The 19,556-nt window shown below is 43.2% G+C and overlaps 2 protein-coding genes across 4 annotated transcripts in view; one reads left to right on the top strand and one right to left on the bottom strand.

Annotated features, from left to right (window-relative positions):
• Positions 1–17,110, bottom strand: part of LOC105993126 (zinc finger protein 260-like) — a 29,329-nt gene extending 12,219 nt beyond the window's left edge. Inside the window, exons 1-6 of one of the 3 annotated variants that reach the window (XM_013026286.1) lie at positions 11,390–11,621; positions 8,595–8,654; positions 6,904–7,030; positions 5,742–5,837; positions 2,599–3,610; positions 1,958–1,977 (exon numbers count right to left, since the gene is read on the bottom strand). In XM_013026286.1, coding sequence (XP_012881740.1) covers positions 1,958–1,977; positions 2,599–3,610; positions 5,742–5,837; positions 6,904–7,030; positions 8,595–8,603 — 1,264 coding nt within the window. In that variant the 5' untranslated portion in view covers positions 8,604–8,654; positions 11,390–11,621. Of the gene's footprint in view, positions 1–1,957; positions 1,978–2,473; positions 3,611–5,741; positions 5,838–6,903; positions 7,031–8,594; positions 8,655–11,389; positions 11,622–15,175; positions 16,546–16,972 lie in introns of those variants that run through there. The other 2 variants (XM_013026287.1, XM_013026288.1) reach the window with 2 other exon arrangements.
• LOC105993073 (zinc finger protein 567) overlaps positions 1–19,556 on the top strand; it is a 130,312-nt gene that overhangs the window by 77,194 nt on the left and 33,562 nt on the right. The window lies entirely within an intron of this gene.

Below are 19,556 nucleotides of genomic sequence, written 5' to 3'. Positions count from 1 at the left end.
TTTTTTTTTTTCGGTCGGTCCTGGAACTTGAACTCTGGGCTTGGGCACTGTCCCTGAGCTCTACAGCTCAAGGCTAGCGCTCTATCACCTTGAGCCACAGCACCACTTCCAGTTTTCTGGTGGTTCATTGGAGATAAGAGTCTCACAGATTTTCCTGCCCAGGCTGACTTGGAACTGCGGTCCTCAGATCTTAGCCTCCTGAGTAGCTGGGATTATAGGCATGAGCCACTGGCACCAGGCAGCTCTGAATTTTCATCCTATTACTGCCAAATAGAAAAAAGAGAAGCAATATGGCTAAAATAAGACAAGGCCTCACCATGTATCCCAGGAAGGCTTTGAACTCACAATCTGCTTCCACTTTCAAATTTATAGTTCATTTGTATTAATAAGGATTTCTCAGAACATAACCCGTAGCTTGATTGTGTTCTGTGGTGGTGTTTGAGTTAGGAGGGCAGAATTGGTTACCCAGATAAAATGGCACATAAAGCTTAAAATATTGAATGAATCTGCTGCAAACACGGAATTAATATAAAAACCATTATTTCTAGTGGAAATATAGGTTTAGTTTCCTTGAAGGAAAGAAATATATTCTTAACATATTTTTTTTTGGTTGTAGGGGCTGAACGCTGGGCCTGGGAGCTGTCCTTCAGCTCTTCAGCTCAAGGCTAGCACTCTACCACTTGAGCCACAGTGCCAGTTCTGGCTTTTTCTGCTTATGTGGTGCTGAGGACTTGAACCCAGGGCCTTATGCATGCAAGGCAAGCACTCTACCACTGAGCCACCTTCCTAGCCCTCATGACATATTTCTATAGTTTAAAAAGACCTAGTACAAAGATTTGCCTGTGGTGAAGGTCCAGGAAGACATTGTAGTTTATCCATAACTACATTTTAGCATGCATAGTGCCAAACAGCTGAAAAAACTCTAATGCCTACCAGTGGGGGTTAATAAAGCAGTATTACAGTAGCCAATAGGTTGAGTGGGAGTTAATAAAGCCATATTACAGTAGCCATTATACATACAGCATTATGATTACAGAGTCTAGCATCTTTACTATGTGGGGAGTTGCTTAGGAATGTTTTTACAAAGAAACCACAGAATTTTGCATAGAGCAAAAACAGGCCATCTTCAAAAATTAAAAAGGCTCACATCTGGGGCTGGGAAGGTGGCTCAGTGGTAGAGCGCTTGCCTTGCATGCCTGAGGCCCTGGGTTCGATTCCTCAGCACCATATAAGAAAAAAGAAAAAAGCCGGAAGTGGTGCTGTGGCTCAAGTGGTAGAGCACTAGCCTTGAGCTGAAGAGTTGAGGGACAGTGCCCAGGCCCAGAGTTCAAGCCCCACGACCGACAAAAAAAAAAAAAAAAAAGGCTCACATCTGTAATTCTAACTACTCAGAGGCCTGAGATTTGAGGATGAAGATTTGAAGCCTGCCCAGGCAGGAAAGTCAGTAAGACTCGCATCTCTAATTAACCAGCTAAAAGCTAGAAGTATGGCTGAAGCGCTAGGGCACCAGCCTTAAGAGAAAAACTAGCCAGGCATTGGTGGCTCACACCTAGCTACTCAGGAGACTGGATCTGAGGCTCATGGTTCAAAGCCAGCCTGGGCAGGAAAGTCTGTGATACTCATCTCCAATTAACCACCAGAAAATCAGAAGTGGCACTGTGGCTCAAGTAGTAGAGCTTTAGCCTTGAGTGAAAGAGCTCAGGGACAGCAACCAGGCACTTAGTTCAAGCCCCCTGACTGAAAAAAAAAAAAGAGACAAAAGCTAAGAGACAGTGTCCAGGCCCTGAGTTCAAGCCAAAAGCACAACCAAAAAAGTTACTTCTCCCAGTTATTTTTTAAAAAAATATATTACAAACCATGATAGAAAGAGATATACTTTACAAGTCACATGAATTCAAGATGGATTAAAATAGTAATACAACAGTTACAAGAAAGTCACAGAAAAAATGGCAACTACAAGCTTTCAGTTTTGCATGACTCCTGGTTTCTGAAAAGGTTAGGAGGAGCTGGTAATAGAGTGGTGGTTAGAGTGCCTGCCTAACACAGAACTGGCCTTGTTTTGTTCAAACCCCAGCATCACTAGAAAAGGTGAAGAAGAGATTGGAAGAGTCAAAAGTGTCTTAAAAAATATTTGTAAGACTGAATAAAGTCAAGAGAAGTATAAATTTATATTACAAAAGTTATAAAATATATTCTATTCAATGTGTGTTTTCACAACAGTTTTCTTCAGCTGAATAAGCTGTACTCAACAAAATGTTTTTAGATTCTTTTTTTTTGCTGGTCATGGGGCCTGAACTCTGGGTCTGGGTGCTGTCCCTCAGCTCTTCAGCTCAAGGCTAGCGCTGTACCACTGGAGCCACAGTGCCACTTCCGGCTTTTTCTGTTTATGTGGTGCTGAGGAATTGAACCCAGGGCCTCATGCTTGCAAGGCATGCACTCTACCGCTGAGCTACCTTCCCAGCCCTAGATTCTTCTATCTAAAGGGGTTGTTAGAAACACAAATTCTCTTTAAATGGAATTGTTCTGAACCTTCCCATGATAGAAAGATAAACTTTACTTACAGTGACATAAATTTATGTACTGGCCCATTACCAGTACAAATTTTGATGCTGGAGAAGTTGTGAGCCATAATCAAAGTTTTTCTCACATTCTCTATATTCATAAAGTTTCTCACCAGTGTGGACTCGATGATGGCTGATCAGCTGTGAACTCTGAGAATAAGCCTTCCCACATATCTTACACTCATAGGGTTTCTCTCCAGTATGAATCCTCTGATGTCGAGTAAGATCAGAGCCAGAACGAAAAGCCTTCTCACACTGCTTACATTCGTAGGGCTTCTCACCTGTGTGTATCCTCTGATGTTTAATAAGTTGAGAACTCTGACTAAAGGCATTCCCACATTCCTTACATTCATAGGGCTTCTCTCCAGTGTGAATTCTCTGATGCTGAGTAAAATTTGACCCACTACTGAAAGCCTTCCCACATTCCTTACATTCGTAGGGCTTCTCACCAGTGTGGATTCGCTGATGGCGAGTAAAATTGGAACCACTACTGAAAGCCTTCCCACATTCCTTACATTCGTAGGGTTTCTCACCAGTGTGAATTCGATGATGTCGAGTGAGGTCAGAGCCACAAATAAAGGTTTTCCCACATTCTTTACATTCAAAGGGTTTCTTGCCAGTGTGAATTTTCTCATGATGAGCCAGTCTTGAGGGGTGCCTAAAGGTCTTACCACATTCCTTGCATTCATAGGGCTTCTCTATGGTATGAATTATCTCATGGGGAGTCAGGTGTGAGCCAGGCCTAAAGGATTTCCTGTTTTCTTTTGTGGCACAGTATTTCTCTTTATTATTAATGATGTGCTGGAGTGTGAAGGATGGATGCTGACTGAAAGAGGGCATGTCATCAGAAGTGATTATCAGCTCACTGAAATGCTTCATCTGGGAGCCAGGGTGCTTCTCTACCTGGCCATTACACTCCCATTCATCTTGGCAACCTGAGTCTGAAATGTCACCTTTTGCAAGTCTTCCCATGAGTTCCCATGGGGATAAGCCTACTTCACAAATTTCCTTCTGCAGAAATGATTTCTTGGTCTCAGGTGATTCCAAGACTGAAAGAGAGAATGAAAGCAGTCACTTAGAGTTTTGTAATTTTGGAGGAGTGCAACTTTAATTGAAATGGGAAAATTAGCCAGGTGCTGGGAGCTCACATGTATAGTCTTAGCTACTTAGGAAGCTGAGATGTGTAGATGAACTGTTTGAAGCCAGCCCTGGGCAAACAAATCTAAGAGAATTTTAGGTCCAATTAGCCAGCAAAAAAGTTGTATTTGCAGTGGTAGATCAAGTTGTACATCTCCTGCCTTGAGGAAAAAAAGGCTTAGCAAGAGAAGGCCCTAAGTTCAAGGCTCAGGACTGACATCAATAAAATGGGGAGAGGCTGATTAATTTGAATTTTTAAAAAGTAGATAAAGAGCTTATAAGGGGAAAAAACAAAAAAAGCTGTCAAGTATGCAATACATACTAAGCTAATATTGTGGAATTAACTATCTGAAATAAACAAGATACTTAAAATTGTACTGTCATCAGATAAAAACCCACGGTGCAACTTTCCTCTGATAGCTACAAGGTATTAAATCTTTATTGTCAAAGTAGAGGGCAAAATAAAAATCAACACCTTAAATCACATTTTCAGTTAAACTGCCATACGTGGCAGCAATCAAAGCAACTAGCCAAGCACTGGTGGCTTACAACTGCAATCTTAACCACTTGAGAGTCTGAGATCTAAGAAGCAAGGTTAGGCTGAGGACCAAGGTTTTAGAATCCAGCCTAGACAAAAAGTCTTTGAGGCTGAGCACCGGTGGCTCATGCCTGTAATACTAGCTAGTAAGGTGGCTGAGATCTGAGATCAAGGTTCAAAGTCAGCCAGGGCAGGAAAGTCCTTGAAACTCTTATCTCCAATTAATCACCTGAAAACTGGAAGTGGTGCTGTGGTTCAAGTGGTAGAGTGATCATTTTGAGCTGAATAGCTGAGGGATAGTGCCCAGGCCCATAATCAAGCCCCGTGACCAACAAAAACAAAAACAAAAACAAAAAAAAGACAAAAAGGTTTTGAGAGACTCTTATCTTCAATTACCATAAAACACCTGGAAGTAAAGCTGTGACTCCAGTGGTAGAGTCCTTGCCTTGAGTTAAAGAGCTCAGAGACAGCTCCCAGGCCCAGAGCTCAAGCCCTGGGACCAACAAAAATAAATAAGAGCCTGAGATCTGAGGATCAAGGTTAGAATCCAGCCTAGACAAAAAAATCTCAGACATCTCCAATTACCATTAAAAAAAAAACCTGGAAGTAAAGCCATGGCTCAAGTGGGAGAGCACTAGCCTTGAATGAAAAAAGCCAAGCAAGCCAGGCTCACGCCTGTAATCCTAGCTACTCAGTCCTAGCTACTCAGGAGGCTGAGATCAGGAGAGACCGTGAGCCTCCTATATCCAATAAACCACCAGAAAACCGGAAGTGGCGCTGTAGCTCAAGTGGTAGAGCTCTCGCCTTGAGCTGAAGAGCTGAGGGACAGCGCCCAGGCCGAGTTCAAGCCCCATGACCGACAAAAAAAAAAAAAAGAAAAAAGCCAAGCAAGAGCAAGAGGACCTAAGTCCAAGCCTCAGTACTGTCACAAAATAAATAAAAAAGATTAACTACAAAAGGGGATGAGAAGCTGTAAAGGATCCAAAGCTGGATCCAAACTAAGGGAAGGGAGGCAAAGCTTAGACAGGATAGAGGAGGAGCCAGCTTAGAAAGAGGAGAGAGCCGGGCGCTGGTGGCTCACGCCTGTAATCCTAGCTACTCAGGAGGCTGAGATCTGAGGATCGCGGTTCAAAGCCAGCCCGGGCAGGAGAGACCGTGAGACTCCTATCTCCAATAAACCACCAGAAAACCGGAAGTGGCGCTGTAGCTCAAGTGGTAGAGCGCTCGCTTTGAGCTGAAGAGCTGAGGGACAGCGCCCAGGCCCAGAGTTCAAGCCCCACGACCGACAAAAAAAAAAAAAAAAGAGGAGAGAAACAGAACAGGAAAAAAGCTCGCAAGGGGTGATGGATAACAGCAAAAGGTAAGATCATTTGAGACCTCCGTTGAGGAAGTTCCTATATTTGACAACAGACCTGAAGATTTTAAGGGAAGTTTCCTGGATAGCATCACAAGGAAATTGTTTCTCAACTAACATTTTGGACTGGACCCTGTCAAACGTCACTTACCTGACCACTGGCCTCTTGTCAGCTCTCCATCACCCAACCAAGGCTCCTTCCCTTGTTCCAAGTATAAAATCACATGAGGTTTCGAAATGGAATGTCCTGCCAACCAAAGAAGTCATGAATCAAGAGCAAATGGCTCACACTTGTAATCCCAGCTACTCAGCAGGCTCAGATGTGAGGATTATAGTTCGAGGCCAGCCATGGCAGGAAAATCTGTGGGACACTTATCTCTAGTAACTACCAAAAAGCCAGAAATGGTGCTGTGACTCAAAGTGGGGTAACACTAGCCTTGAGCAGAAAAGCTCAGGGACAGCATCCAGGTTCTGAGTTTAAACCCCAGGTCTGACAACACACAAAAAAAGTAGAGAGGAATGTATAATGACAATACTTCAGAATTCAAGTCCATTTCCTCCCTTGTAAAGAAAGACTTAACTCTGGGCCCTGGTGGTTCATCCCCATAATCCTAGCTACTTAAGGAGGCTCAGATCTGAGGTTCCTGGTTTAACGCCAGCTGGAGCAGGAAAGTCCATGAGACTCTCATCTGCAACTAACCACCAGAAAACCAGAAATGGAGGTATGGCTCAAAGTTGTAGAATGCTAGCCCTGAGCAGAAAAGCTCAGAGATGGCACCCAGGCCCTGATTTCAAGCCCCACAAGCAACCGAAAAAAAAAGCCCACCACCAAAAAAAAAAAAAAAAATCACAAAAAGAGGCAAAGAAAAGTACAACAGAAGTATGTAACACACTAGATTCCAAATGTCTTCATAACTCAGTGGAGTGCCTTTATTGCTAACTCTAAAATGTTTAGAACTCTCCGATGGGAACAGGATGTAGAACTCCAATTTTTTTTTCTTTTTGTGTCTGTGTGCTGGTACTGAAGCTTGAACTCAGGGTTTGGGCACTAGCCCTGAGCTTTTTCACTCAAGACTGGCATTCTACTACTTGAGCCACAGCTCTACTTCCAGCTTTTGGAGATAATAATCTCATGGGCATTCCTAATCAGGCTGGCTTTGAACTGCAATATATCTCAGCCTCCTGAGTAGCTAGGATTATTAGCATGAGCACTTGCACCTGGCTTCCAACTGGTTTTTCAACTGGTAGTGAGCATTTTGCATTTGAAGACCTCCTGAAATAAGAAGGTGAAGGGTATGGACAGACATTCTTACCCATGGAAACCAGGATGCTGTAGGTCTCAAGCATCACGTCTCTGTATAAATCTCTTTGACCATCAGTCAGGCATTCCCATTCCTCCTGAGAAAAGTCTATGGATACATCACTGAACACGACTGCCTCCTGGAACAACAACCATGTATGACTTGATTAATGAAGTGGCTCTAAATAGGAAAGACAGAACATGATTTAGAGGAAATGAAATGCCAGGAAGATAGATGGATGCACGAGGTGGCTCATGCCTCCAGTCCTATCCCATCAGGAGGGTGAAATGAAGAAGATTGCAGTTTGAAGCCAGCATGGACAAAAAAATCCATGAGAGGGGCTGGGAATGTGGCTTATTGGAAGAGTGCTTGCCTAGCATGCAGGAAGCCCTGGGTTCGATTCCTCAGTACCACCTAAGCAGAAAAAGCCAGAAGTGGCATTGTGGCTCAAGTGGTAGAGTGATACCCTTGAGCAAATAGGAGCTCAGGGGTAGTGAGTGCCAAAGCCCCAAGCTCAAGCCCCAGGATTGGCATAAAAAGAAAAAAATCCATAATCTTATTTCCAATTAATTACCGAAAAGCCAGAAGTGGAGCTCTGGCTCAAGGGATAGTGCATCAGCCTTAAGGACACACACACAAAACTAAGGTACAGTGCACAGACTCTGAATTCAAGCCCCAGTATCAGCAAAATCAATCAATCAATATATCCACCAATAGAAAAGAACCTTACCTTTACAGTATGGGTAAGTACTTTGACACTGCTTATAACTAAACTGCTGGAAAGGCTTTTTCTGTTGTTTTGTTTTTCCTCTTTTATTATTTTTATTTTTTTTTGTCAGTCATGGGGCTTGAACTCTGGGCCTGGGTGCTGTTCCTCAACTCTTCAAGTCAAGGCTAGCGCTCTACCACTTGAGCCACAGCACCACTTCTGGTTTTCTGGTGGCCAATTGGAGATAAGAGTCTCATGGACTTTCCTGCCCAGGCTGGCTTTGAACAGTGATCCTCAGATCTCAGCCTCTTGAGCAGCTAGGATTACAGGCATGAGCCACTGGGTTTTTGTTTTTGTTTTTAACAAATACAAAAAGAATCATGAGAGGCTGGGAATGTGGCTCAGCAGTAGAGTGCTTGCCTTGCATGCATGAGACCCTGGGTTCGATTCCTCAGTACCACATAAATAGAAAGAGCCGGACATGGCACTGTGGCTCAAGTGGTAGAGCATTAGCCTTGAGAGCTCAGACCTAGAGTTCAAGCCCCACGACTGAACCCCTCCCACCAAAAAAAAGAATTATTATGAGGAAAGTAAATGTTTAAGTGGGCCTAGAGGTAAAAATGACTCTTTTGGGGCTGGGAGCCCAAGTGGAGGGGCACGTGCATGGTCAGGGATATAATGCCTGCTAAGCAAGTATGTAAGTCCCTCAGGTCAAACCTTAGTGTCCAGAGTGGGAGAAATATTCTTTTTGAGTTTATTTTGTTTTGTTTTTTTGCCAGTCCTGGGGCTTGAACTCAGGGCCTTGGTACTGTCCCTGAGCTTCTTTTGCTCAAAGCTAGCACTCTACCGCTTGAGCCACAGTGCTACTTCTGGCTTTTTTTGTGTATGTGGTACTGAGGAATTGAACCCAGGGCTTCATGCATGGTAGGCAAGCACTCTACCACTAAGCCACATTCCCAGCCCTCTTTTTGAGTTTAAAACAACAGCATCTTACCTGCGCCATGGCTTTGGCTTTTATGTTTGTTCCTGAACACTCCTTAGGAAAAGGGCAGAGCTGTGAGAGGTAAAGGAAGATAAAGGAGCTCTTAATAGACTTTCATCCAGAATGGTCATTTTACTCCAACACACACACCAACCCACCTGACAGTTATCTGTAACAACAGGCAAATTTCTTATCCCTAACTCTGAAGAGTCTTTAGAACAGGATTCATTTGAGCAGCACGAACATGATTAGGAGAATATGTTTATATACACACAGATTTATTCATATACAAATATATAACTCTATGGCACATAATACATACTGCCAGAGACTGCCATTTTATTTGATAAATCTTGGAGTAATTGATAAGTACTAAATACTATTATATATATTTAAAATGCCTCACATTGGAAAAACTGGGAGGGGGAAAGTTAATACTGTCAAAAAGAAATGTACTCTTTATCTGACTTATGTAATTGTAATCTTTTGTATATCAGTTTTGTAAAGATAAAAATAAATAAATGCCTCATATTTCTTTTGTTGTTGTTGCCAGATTGGGACTTGAACTTGACACCTGACGCTTTGCTCATTAGCTGGTACTGGACCAACTGAGCTATACCTCCAACCAACCTCATTTCATTACATGGATCTGCTTAACTTATTTAAATCAGTCTGTAGCCAAAGATCATTTGGATGTTTCCAGTTGTTCACTATAACAAATAATGCTAATAATAAGTAGCCTTAAGCATGTACCATAATTTTTGTGGTATTCAACAATTCTGAATGTTTAATTCTGAAACATATAGTTGCTCAAAGACTATACATTTCAAGTTTTGATATACTTTGGTCAATTCAGTTTGCAATAGGCTTGGGTTTCCAGTCATGTTTCAAGGCCTGACCTAGCTACTCAGGAAGTTGAGAACCAAGGCTCAAAGCCAGTATGAGCAAACAAATTTGAGAAACTCTTATCTCCAACTAACTAGGAAAAATCTGGAAGGACGCATGGCTCTAGTAGCAGAGGACCATCCTTGAACCTAAAAGCTGAGTGAGAGCACAAGGCTGAAAGTTCAAGCTCCAGTACCATAACATATATGTAAAATATCACATTTTATATATGATATATAGTAACATTATATCTGCGACAATATACATATATGTTTTGGGGGGATGGTAATCTTTTTTTGGGGGGGTAGGTTGTGGGGCTTGAACTCTGGGCTTGGGCGCTGTCCCTGTGCTCTTCAGCTCAAGGTGAGCGCTCTACAGCTTGAGCCACAGCACCACTTGGAGATGAGTCTCACGGACTTTCCTGCCAGGGCTGGCTTTGAACCATGATCCTCAGATTTCAGCCTCCTGAGTAGCTAGGATTACAGGCCTGAGCCAGTGGTGCCCGGCAAGGGGATGGTATTCTCCTATACTAGAAAGGTCATAAGAGAAACATCTACTATCTATGTAGTCCAAAATGGCCTTAAACTTGTAATCTTCCTGCCTCAACTTCCAGAATGCAGGAATTACAGGTATGTACCACCTTGCCTAACTATGGCTAATTTCTTGGCAGTGACGTAAGGTATTTTATATATCTGCATACTTAATATACTTAAAAGCTTTGTGCACTTTATTATACATGATATATCTAAAAGTTGTCCTTGTAACTGTTTTTTGGTTTTGTTTTTCTGGCTCTGGGGCTTGAACTCAGGGCCTGGGCATGTCCCAACTTTAGGGCTTGCTCAAGTCTAGCACTTTAACACTTGAGCCACAGTGCCACTTCCCGCTTTTTCTGTTTATGTGGTACTGAGGAATGGAACGCAAGGCTTCATGCATGGTAGGCATGCACTCTACCTAAGTCACAATCCCAGCCCAACTTCTGGATTTTTTCTGAGTAGTTTATTGGAGACAAGAATCTCATGGACTCTTGTCAGATATGCTTCAAAGCCTGGACTACAACATATCAAAGAAATTCCATGAAGCAAATGAGCTCTAATATGGCTTTCACCAATATTGTTTTCCAAATATTATTAAAGACAACTGCATGTCAGTGTTCACGTGAAGTTCTAAACTGGGGAAAAACTATAGTGCAATAATGTAGTAATACAACGTCACGAAGATGTAATCACAGACACACAATGATACAGTATTTGGCTATAGAATACCCACACCCACACCATGTGTCACCTATCTGGAGGTACAGGGTCACACACGCAGGGACACAAAACGGACGGGTGAGCTTGTAACTGCCTCACAATCACAGATGCACCGTTCCAGGCACCACACACCTACACCAATCGCATGAACCAATCAATCACACCGTAAAGCAGTATTCACGGGTATTCCCACATGCTGCACGGAGTCCCATGGGTATACACTCACTCGCCACCACCGGGCAAACTCGAGGACACCCGAGTCACAACTGTCCCGCACCCTCGCACAATGCCGCAGAGGGTGCAAATCTTTCGATCTCCCTCCTCCTTCTCCCTTCCCCCCACCTCTCTCTCTCTCTCTCTCTCACACACACACACACGCATAGCACAGCACAGGGTCTGCACAGGATGTTCCCATTCGAAAGAAATAGTCATCAGTCACTTAAACGGACGGCTGCAACAACCCATCAGGCAGACACAGTAACACAATTGCAATCTCCACTCAGGCCTGCACAAATCTCAGGCTCCGGACTGGGCTCCGCCCTCCCGGGGCAGTTCCTCACCTCGGGCCCCACGCGCTCCCCACCCAAACAGCACAACCCCCCTCAGCACCGCAGCAATCACAGGGGAAAGCATAACGGTCCCGCCAGCGCGTGACCTCGACTCAATTACCGCGAGATGCCGAAGGGTCTCCTGGGAAGCGTAGTCGGAGGCGGAACAGAAGCGAACAAGATGGCCTCCCGAGCTTCAGAGTTGCTACCAGCCGTTAGCTACGGTTCCGCCGAAAGGAAAAACGCCCCTCGCAGCAACGCCCCTCGGAGGTTTAGCCTTTCAGCAAACTCCACCCCGAATGGTTCTCGGAATCCTCAACCAGCCTCCAGCCATAGTTTCAACAGACAGCCCTTCCCAGTCTGTAACGTTTCGGATCCTCTGTACTACCCGTACAAGTGACACAGCTGCCGAGAAAAAGTCTCGCGCGAAGAGAATCCGACCCGCTGAGTCTTCTGGGAAATGTAGTTCAGACCGAGGAACGGTAGATTCCTTCAATCTGGCCACCTGTTTTAGGTTGTCATGAAGAAGCCTTCATTGGGCACACACCACAGACTTCCTTGAAAGCTATCGGGACCAGCAGGAGCGCTGTTACGGTGCCCGAGGTGAATCTGGCTTGGTGTTCTGTGACAGAAGGCGTGGTGAAATTTGTCTCAGGAAAAGGACGAAGAGGAATAATTTACAGAACATGACACTCCCAAATATATGAAAATATGCTGATAACTGGAGTGGTGGCTGAAATAGAGCAGAAAGTGGTGACATATCACTCTACTCTCTATTCTTACAATGCCAAGTCATCCCTTTTCACTAATGCTCCCATAATTTAAATCCCATTGTCTCAAATTTAGCAAATGGGGAAAACATTTTCTCAACCAGTTTGGATTTCTCTCCATCCTAAAAAGATACATACGTTACCACATAGGAAACGAGCAGAAAACTATGGAGACAATTTTATACTATGTGTCATGAAACATTTCTGAAAAGGTTGTAAATCTTTTGTCTTATAAGTTACTATTCACTGATATATAGGATAGCTAAGAAAAATGGAGGCTAAGACAGGCCAACTGTCGTGTGTGTGTGTGTGTGTGTGTGTGTGTGTCCAAGTATTGGGGCTTGAACTCAGGGTCTGAGCACTATCTCTTAGCCTTTCCACTCAAGGATGGCACTCTACCACTTGAGCCACATTCTCACTTCTGTGTTTTTGCTGGTTAATAAGTCTTAAGGACTTTATTGCCCAAACTGGCTTCAAACCATGATCCTCCATCCAATTTCAGCCATCTAAATAGATAGGGTTACAGGTGTAAGACACCATTGTTTTAACAAATGTCTTCTTTTTTTTTTTTGTCGGGTTTGGGGCTTGAACTAAGGCCCTGGGTGCTGTCCCTCAGCTCTTCAGTTCAAGGCTAGCGCTCTACCACTTGAGCCACAGTGCCATTTCCAGCCACCATTGTTTTAAGAAGTAACATAACCAATATGTGTTAAAACCAAAATGTGTTGCCACAGGTCAGATTAATGTTTTACCATATGGATATGAAATCTTTTTGTTTTTGAGGTAGGATCTCAGACATTAGATAATGTAAACAAGATTGGCCTCAAATTGCACAACTATTCTTTCTCAGTCTCCAGAATGCTGGGTTTACAAGTGTGCCATCATCCCCAGTCATGGAATCTTTCCAATGAGAAAAAGGTAAAGGTGAAGTATCCCTTACCTCGTTGTCTTCAATTCTTCTTCATTCCCCATTTTTTTGGGGGGAAGGGGGGTCTGGGTGCTGTCCCTCAGCTCTTCAGCTCAAGGCTAGCGCTCTACCACTTGAGCCACAGTGCCACTTCCACCTTTTTCTGTTTATGTGGTGCTGAGGAATCAAACCCAGGGCCTCATGCATGCAAGGCAAGCACTCTACCACTAAGCCACCTTCCCAGCCCCTTCATCCCCCTTTTAAAAGGCAACCACTTTTGGACATTGAGCATCTATTTGATTTATGCTTTTTTTTTGGGGGGGGGAGGGAACAATTGTGGGGCTTGAACTCAGCCTGAGCACTGTCCCTGAGCAATTTTGCTCAAGATTAGTGCTCTACTTAGAGCCACACCACTACTTCTGGTTTTTGAGTGGTTAATTGGAGACAAGACTCTCATGAGGATTTTTTTTTTTTTTTTGCCAAGCTGGTTATGAAGCGTGAACCTCAGATCTCAGGCTCTTGAATAGCTAGGATTACAGATGTGAGCCACTGGCACCCAGCTTGTTTTGTTTTCGTTTTCCATAACCAAGAGTTAGTACTAGGGTTAGTGTTGATTTTATTTAACTAAACAGAGGCATCATTTACAATAAATTTAGTATTTAATTTCTCCACTGTACATGATTTATCACAGATTTAATTTGTTGTATTTTATTGTATTTATTTTTTTTGTTGGTTGTGGGTCTTGAACTCTGGTACTGGGCACTGTCCCTCAGCTCTTCAGCTCGTCAAGTGCTCTACCACTTCAGGCACAGTGCCACTTCCGGTTTTCTGGTGGTTTATTGGATATGAGAGCCTCATGGACTTTCCTGCCAGGACTGACTTTGAACTGTGATCCTCAGATCTTAGTCTCCTGAGTAGCTAGGATTACAGTCTTGAGCCACCAGTACCCAGTTTGTGTTTATTTTTGACAGTTGTGGGACTTGAACTCAGGGCCCTGAGCTCTTTTCCTCAAGGCTAGTACTCTACCACTTTGAGCCATTTGGCAATTTCCAGTTTTATGGTAGGTAATTGGAGGCAAGTCTCACAGTTTTCTCTGCCTAGGCTGGTTTTAAACCACAATCATCAGATCTCAGCCTCTTGAGTAGCTAGGATCACAGGGTTGAGCCACCAGCACCGTTTAATTTATTGTATTTTAACTGCTAGAGAATATTGTTGTCTATAGCACATTTTATCCATCTGCTTCACAACCAACAAACATTTGTGTTCAATTTTGGCTACTATAATTCATGCTATGAACAGGCTGATTAGTACAGGATTCCTTGGGTGGGTGTCAACTTCTTGGACTTATGTATATGTACTCAAAATTAATAGCTAAGTATTCTGATATTTAGTTTAGAAATTCTAACCCCGGGGCTAGGAAGGTGGCTCAGTAGTAGAGTGCTTGCCTTGCATGCTTGAGGCCCTGAGTTCGATTCCTCAGCACCACATAAGCAGAAAAAAAAAGCCGGAAGTGGCACTGTGGCTCAAGTGGTAGAGCGCTCGCCTTGAGCTGAAGAGCTGAGGGACAGCGCCCAGGCCCAGAGTTCAGGCCCCACGACCGGACACACACACACACAAAAAAAGTAAATTCTAACCCCAAGGTTTTATGACTAATCTTTATAAAATTTCTATTTTTATTTTTCCATTGTAGCCTTTAATACCTTAGAAATTTTGATAAATGCTTTAGCCAATATAATGACACAGGCATATGTGTCCATAAGAAGAGCCAACAACCCTGAGACCATTTTATAAGTCATCCACAATTTCCCCAAGAATCTGGAAGATATTACCACTACTCATTATCAGCTCCTTTTCAATTGGTGCACATATAGATACCTTTAATATTCTGCCTCAGTCTCAACTTTCTACAACCCCAGTGACAAGGAATTCTGATGACTATAGGTTTAAAAGTTACATATATGGTAAGGCATGTAACAAAAATAATGTCTCTTTAATTTCAAATCCTATCTCTCATACCATGTCTTAACATGTTTGGTAGGCCATCCAGGGGCATGCTATGTCCATGAATAGATTCTAGAGCTGTTTGTGAGTGCACGTGTAGGTTCTGGGGCTTGAGCTTCTTTTGCTCAAGGCTAATGCTTTACTACTTGAGCCACAGTGCCAGTTCTGGCTTTTTCTTAATAGTTAATTGGAGTGAAGAGTCTCATGGACTTTCCTGCCTGGGCTGGCTTCAAATGACAATCCTCAGACCTCAGCCTCTTGAGTAGCTAGGATTACAGGCATAAGGACCTGGCTAGATCTTAATCTTGAACGAAAATACTCCTGAAGTAATATTTGTTGTGGGAGTCCTGAAGGGCATGTTATAGGCTTTCATTATACCCTTAAACATCTTAAGTCTTTCAGTTTTCACCAGGTGAATGTCACTTTCATGTGAAAACATTTCCTGATACATCATCAAGTGTAAATTCCACTGCACGTTTTCCCCAAATACAAAATGTTCCCAGAGCTTTAGTGAGTGTGAATTCGCTGGTGTCTGATGTGGTGTGACTTCTGGCTGAAAGCTTTGCCACACTCACTACACTGATAAGGCTTTTCACCAGTATGGATTCTCATATGCAGAGCAAGTGTTGAGAACTGGGAGAAGGCTTTCCCACATTCATTGCATCCATAGGGTTTCTCACCAGTATGGCTTCTCATATGCACAGTGAGTGAAGAGCTTTGACAGAAGGCTTTACCACATATTTTACACTCATAAGGTTTGTCCCCTGTGTGAATCCTCACATGCACAATGAGTGATGTGATTCGAGAAAAGGCTTTTCCACATTTATTGCATTCATAGGGCTTCTCTCCTGTATGGATATTGTGATGTTTAATGAGGTACTGCTTCTGCCTGAAGATTGTTCCGCATTCATTACATTTATAAGGCTTCTCTCCGATATGAATTTTCTCGTGTTCAGTGAGATTTGATTTGCCACTGAAGGCTTTGCCACACTCCTTACATGTGTAGGGTTTCTCTCCAGTGTGACTTCTCTGGTGTCTGATAAGGCTCGACTTCTGAATGAAAGCTTTCCCACACCCTTTACACTCATAAGGCTTCTCTCCTGTGTGAATTCTCTGATGGATGAGGAGGTTTTCTTTCTGGCTAAAGGCTTTGCCACACTCATTACATTGAAAGGGTTTCTTTCCACTGTGGATGTTCTGATGTTTAATGAGATACTGCTTCTGACTGAAGGCTTTGCCACACTGATGACATTGGAAAGGTTTCTCTCCAGTATGTATTTTTTCATGCTCATGGAGATAAGATTTGCCACTGAAAGCTTTGCCACAGGCCTTACATGTATGCGATTTGCCTCCTGAGTGATTTATTTGTTGTCTCATGAAGGCTGGTGTTTGATTAGCTTTAACATAGTCGTAGGGCTTTTCTCCCATATGATGTTTCTGATGAGAAAGAAAGTTTCTCTTCTGGCTAAAAGCTTTCTCACACATCGTACATTTATATGTCTTCTTCCCTGTATGACTTTTCAAATGGAGATTAAGAGATGAAACTCCAGAGAACACTTTGCCACATTCAATACATTCATGTGATTTCTCTCCTGGATGCATGTTGTTGTGTTTTTTTGTTTTTTTTTTGGGTCGGTCGTGGGGCCTGAACTCTGGGCCTGGGCACTGTCCCTCAGCTCTTCAGCTCAAGGCTAGCACTCTACCACTTGAGCCACAGCACTACTTCTGGCTTTTTCTGCTTACATGGCACTGAGGAATCAAACCCAGGGCCTCATGCATACTAGGCAAGCACTTTACCACTGAGCTACCCAGCCCAAGGGTTATTTTTGTTTTTGTTTTTTTTGCTTGATAATAGCACTCTATCACTTGAGCCACAGCATCACTTCCAGTTTTTGTTGCTGGCTCATGGAGATTTGAGTTTCATGGACTTTCCAGCCATGGCTCACTTTAAACTGTGATCCTCAGATCCCAGCCTCCTGAGTAGCTAGATATTAGGCATGAGCCACCAGCACCTGACCTTCAGATGCATTGTCTTAGGCTCTAGAATGTTTTGCCTCAAGCAGGAGGTTTTTCTGCATTTATTATAATCATGAGGTTTCTCTCCTATATATATTTCATCATACTGAAGATCTGCTTCAGGTGGAAGACTTTGTAACATTCTTGGCATGCACAGGGACTTTCTTCCAGGTTTTACCAGTAGTTACTATATGTGGTAAGGCAGAAAGCTTTTGGACAGCCACTCAAAGCAGATGCTCTTTGGTTCTCTTATTTCTCTGGTATGAATTTATAATCTTCTCAAGCTGTTTCTAAAAGACAGTTAAAAAAATCATTGAAAAAAGTCCTAATAAATACGGTAGAGCACTGCCTAGCAAGTATAAGACTCAGAACCCGAAAGACTATTCAAGTCTACTTTCTTACTATACAAGAAAGCTCAAAGACAAATAAAATTTCCAGGTATGGGACTGGAAGGTGGCTTAGTTGTAAAGTGCTTGTTTACATGTATGAAGCCCTGGGTTTGATTCCTCCATATAAACTGAGGAAGCCAAAAGTGGTGCTGTGGCTCAAGTGGTAGAGCACTAGCCTTGAGCATAGAGAGGTTTAGGGACAGTGCCCAGGCCCTGATTTCAAACCCCAGGACTGGAGAAAAAAAATCCAGGTATATGTAGCTCTAACTGCTTCTAAATGTAATCTTGTAACACATTACTGAGAGAAAACACAAACTAGGCAACTACTGAACAAACAGAAGAAAGAGAAAGACAAGGAAGACAGGGAAAATAATGAAACAGTATTTAATAAGGTACTTATTTCCACATTGTCTGGAAATTCCAAGCAGATGGTCATAAAAAAAAAATGAGACCAAGAGGCTCCTAGTTCTAAATCAGCCTAGGAAGAAGTGTATGAGTTAATCTCCAAGTAACCATCAAAATCTGCAAGTCAAGTTGTGGCTCAAATAGTAGCTCACCAGACCTGAGTAAAAAAGTGAGAACTGGCTGGGTGCCAGCAGCTCACGCCTGTAATCCTAGCTACTCAGGAGGCTAAGATCTGAGGATTGTGGTTTGAAGCCAGCCTGGGCAGGAAAGTCTGTGAGACTCATCTCCAATTAACAACCAGAAAACCAGAAGGCTCATCTCCAATTAACGATCAGAAAATAGAAGTAGCACTGTGGCTCAAGTGGTAGAGCACTAGCCTTGAGCTGAAGAGCTGAGGGACAGCATCCAGGCCAATTTCAAACCCACAACTGACCAAAACAACAACAACAAAAACAACAGAAGTGGCACTGTGGCTCAAGGGTAAGAGCGCTAGCCTTGAGCACAAAGAAGCTCAGGAACAGTGCCCAGGCCATAAGTTCAAGTCCCACAACCAAAAACATCAACAAAAAAGATTATAGTGAGAGAAGCCTGACTCCATTTACACTTCACCATGACCTATAAAGAATGATAGAGTGAGGCGCCCATGGCTCACACCTATAATCCTAGCTACTGAGGAGGCTGAGATCTGAGGATCGCAGTTCAAAGCCAGCCCGGGCAACGAAAGTCCTTGAGACTCTTTTTTTTTTAATTTTTATTTTTTATTGTGAAAGTTCTTGATACTCTTATCTCCAAAAAAACCACCAGAAAACTGGAAGTGGCACTGTGGCTCAAGTGGTAGAGTGCTTGCTTTGAGCTGAAGAACACAGGGATAGCGCCCAAGCCCAGAGTTCAAGCCCCATGACCGACAAAAAAAAAAAAAAAAAGGAATGATGGAGCTAGGCACTGGTGGCTCACACCTGTAATCCTAGCTATTCAGGAGGCTGAGATGTGAGGACTGAAATTCAAAACCAGCCCGGGCAGAAAAAGTCCATGAGACTCATCTTGAATAACCACCAGATAACCGGAAGTGGCACTGTGGCTCAAATGGTACAGCACTAGCCTAGAGGTGACAGACAGCACCCAGGCCCAAGAGTTCAAGCCCCATGATCAACAAAAACAAAAACAAAAAAACTGAAATTGGTGTTGTGGCTCAATTGGCAGGGCACTTGGCTAAGCTGAAGAGCTAAGGGACAGTGCCAAGGCCCAGAGATCAAGCCTCATAACAACAACAAAAGGTGGAGCACTAGATTGAGTGAGGACAAAAGCTAGGAATGGCGCCCAGGCTCAGAAGGTAAGCCTGATCACCACACAAACAACACCATACCATGGAATTTACCATACTACAGACACTAACATTTGAAATTTTTCTCATCACTTAGTTCCTCACAGATAACTGCATGGTTGGCCACAATGTTTCAGAAGCCTCATCCACACACACAGAGATTATAATAATCCCTGTCACCTCAATGTTAAAGATTAATGTAGCTTATACTTGTAATCCTAGTTACTCAGGAGGCTGAAATCTGAGGATTGCCATTCAAAGCCAGCCAGTGCAGGAAACTCCATGAGACACTTATCTCCAATAAACCATTCAGAAAACCAGAAGTGGGTTATGGCTCAAGTGGTAGAGTGCTCGCCTTGAGCTGAAGAGCATAGGGACAGTGCCCAAGCCCAGAGTTCAAGCCCCACGACCGAGACACACACAGACACACACACACATTAATGTAGACCTAAAGATGTCAAAATGAAAGACAGGACACATTG

The sequence above is a fragment of the Dipodomys ordii genome, unplaced genomic scaffold (assembly GCF_000151885.1).
Source record: "Dipodomys ordii isolate 6190 unplaced genomic scaffold, Dord_2.0 Scaffold92, whole genome shotgun sequence".
Taxonomy (NCBI): domain Eukaryota; kingdom Metazoa; phylum Chordata; class Mammalia; order Rodentia; family Heteromyidae; genus Dipodomys; species Dipodomys ordii.
The sequence above is the reverse complement of the archived record's forward strand: the minus strand, read 5'-3'. Positions and strand labels throughout refer to the sequence as shown.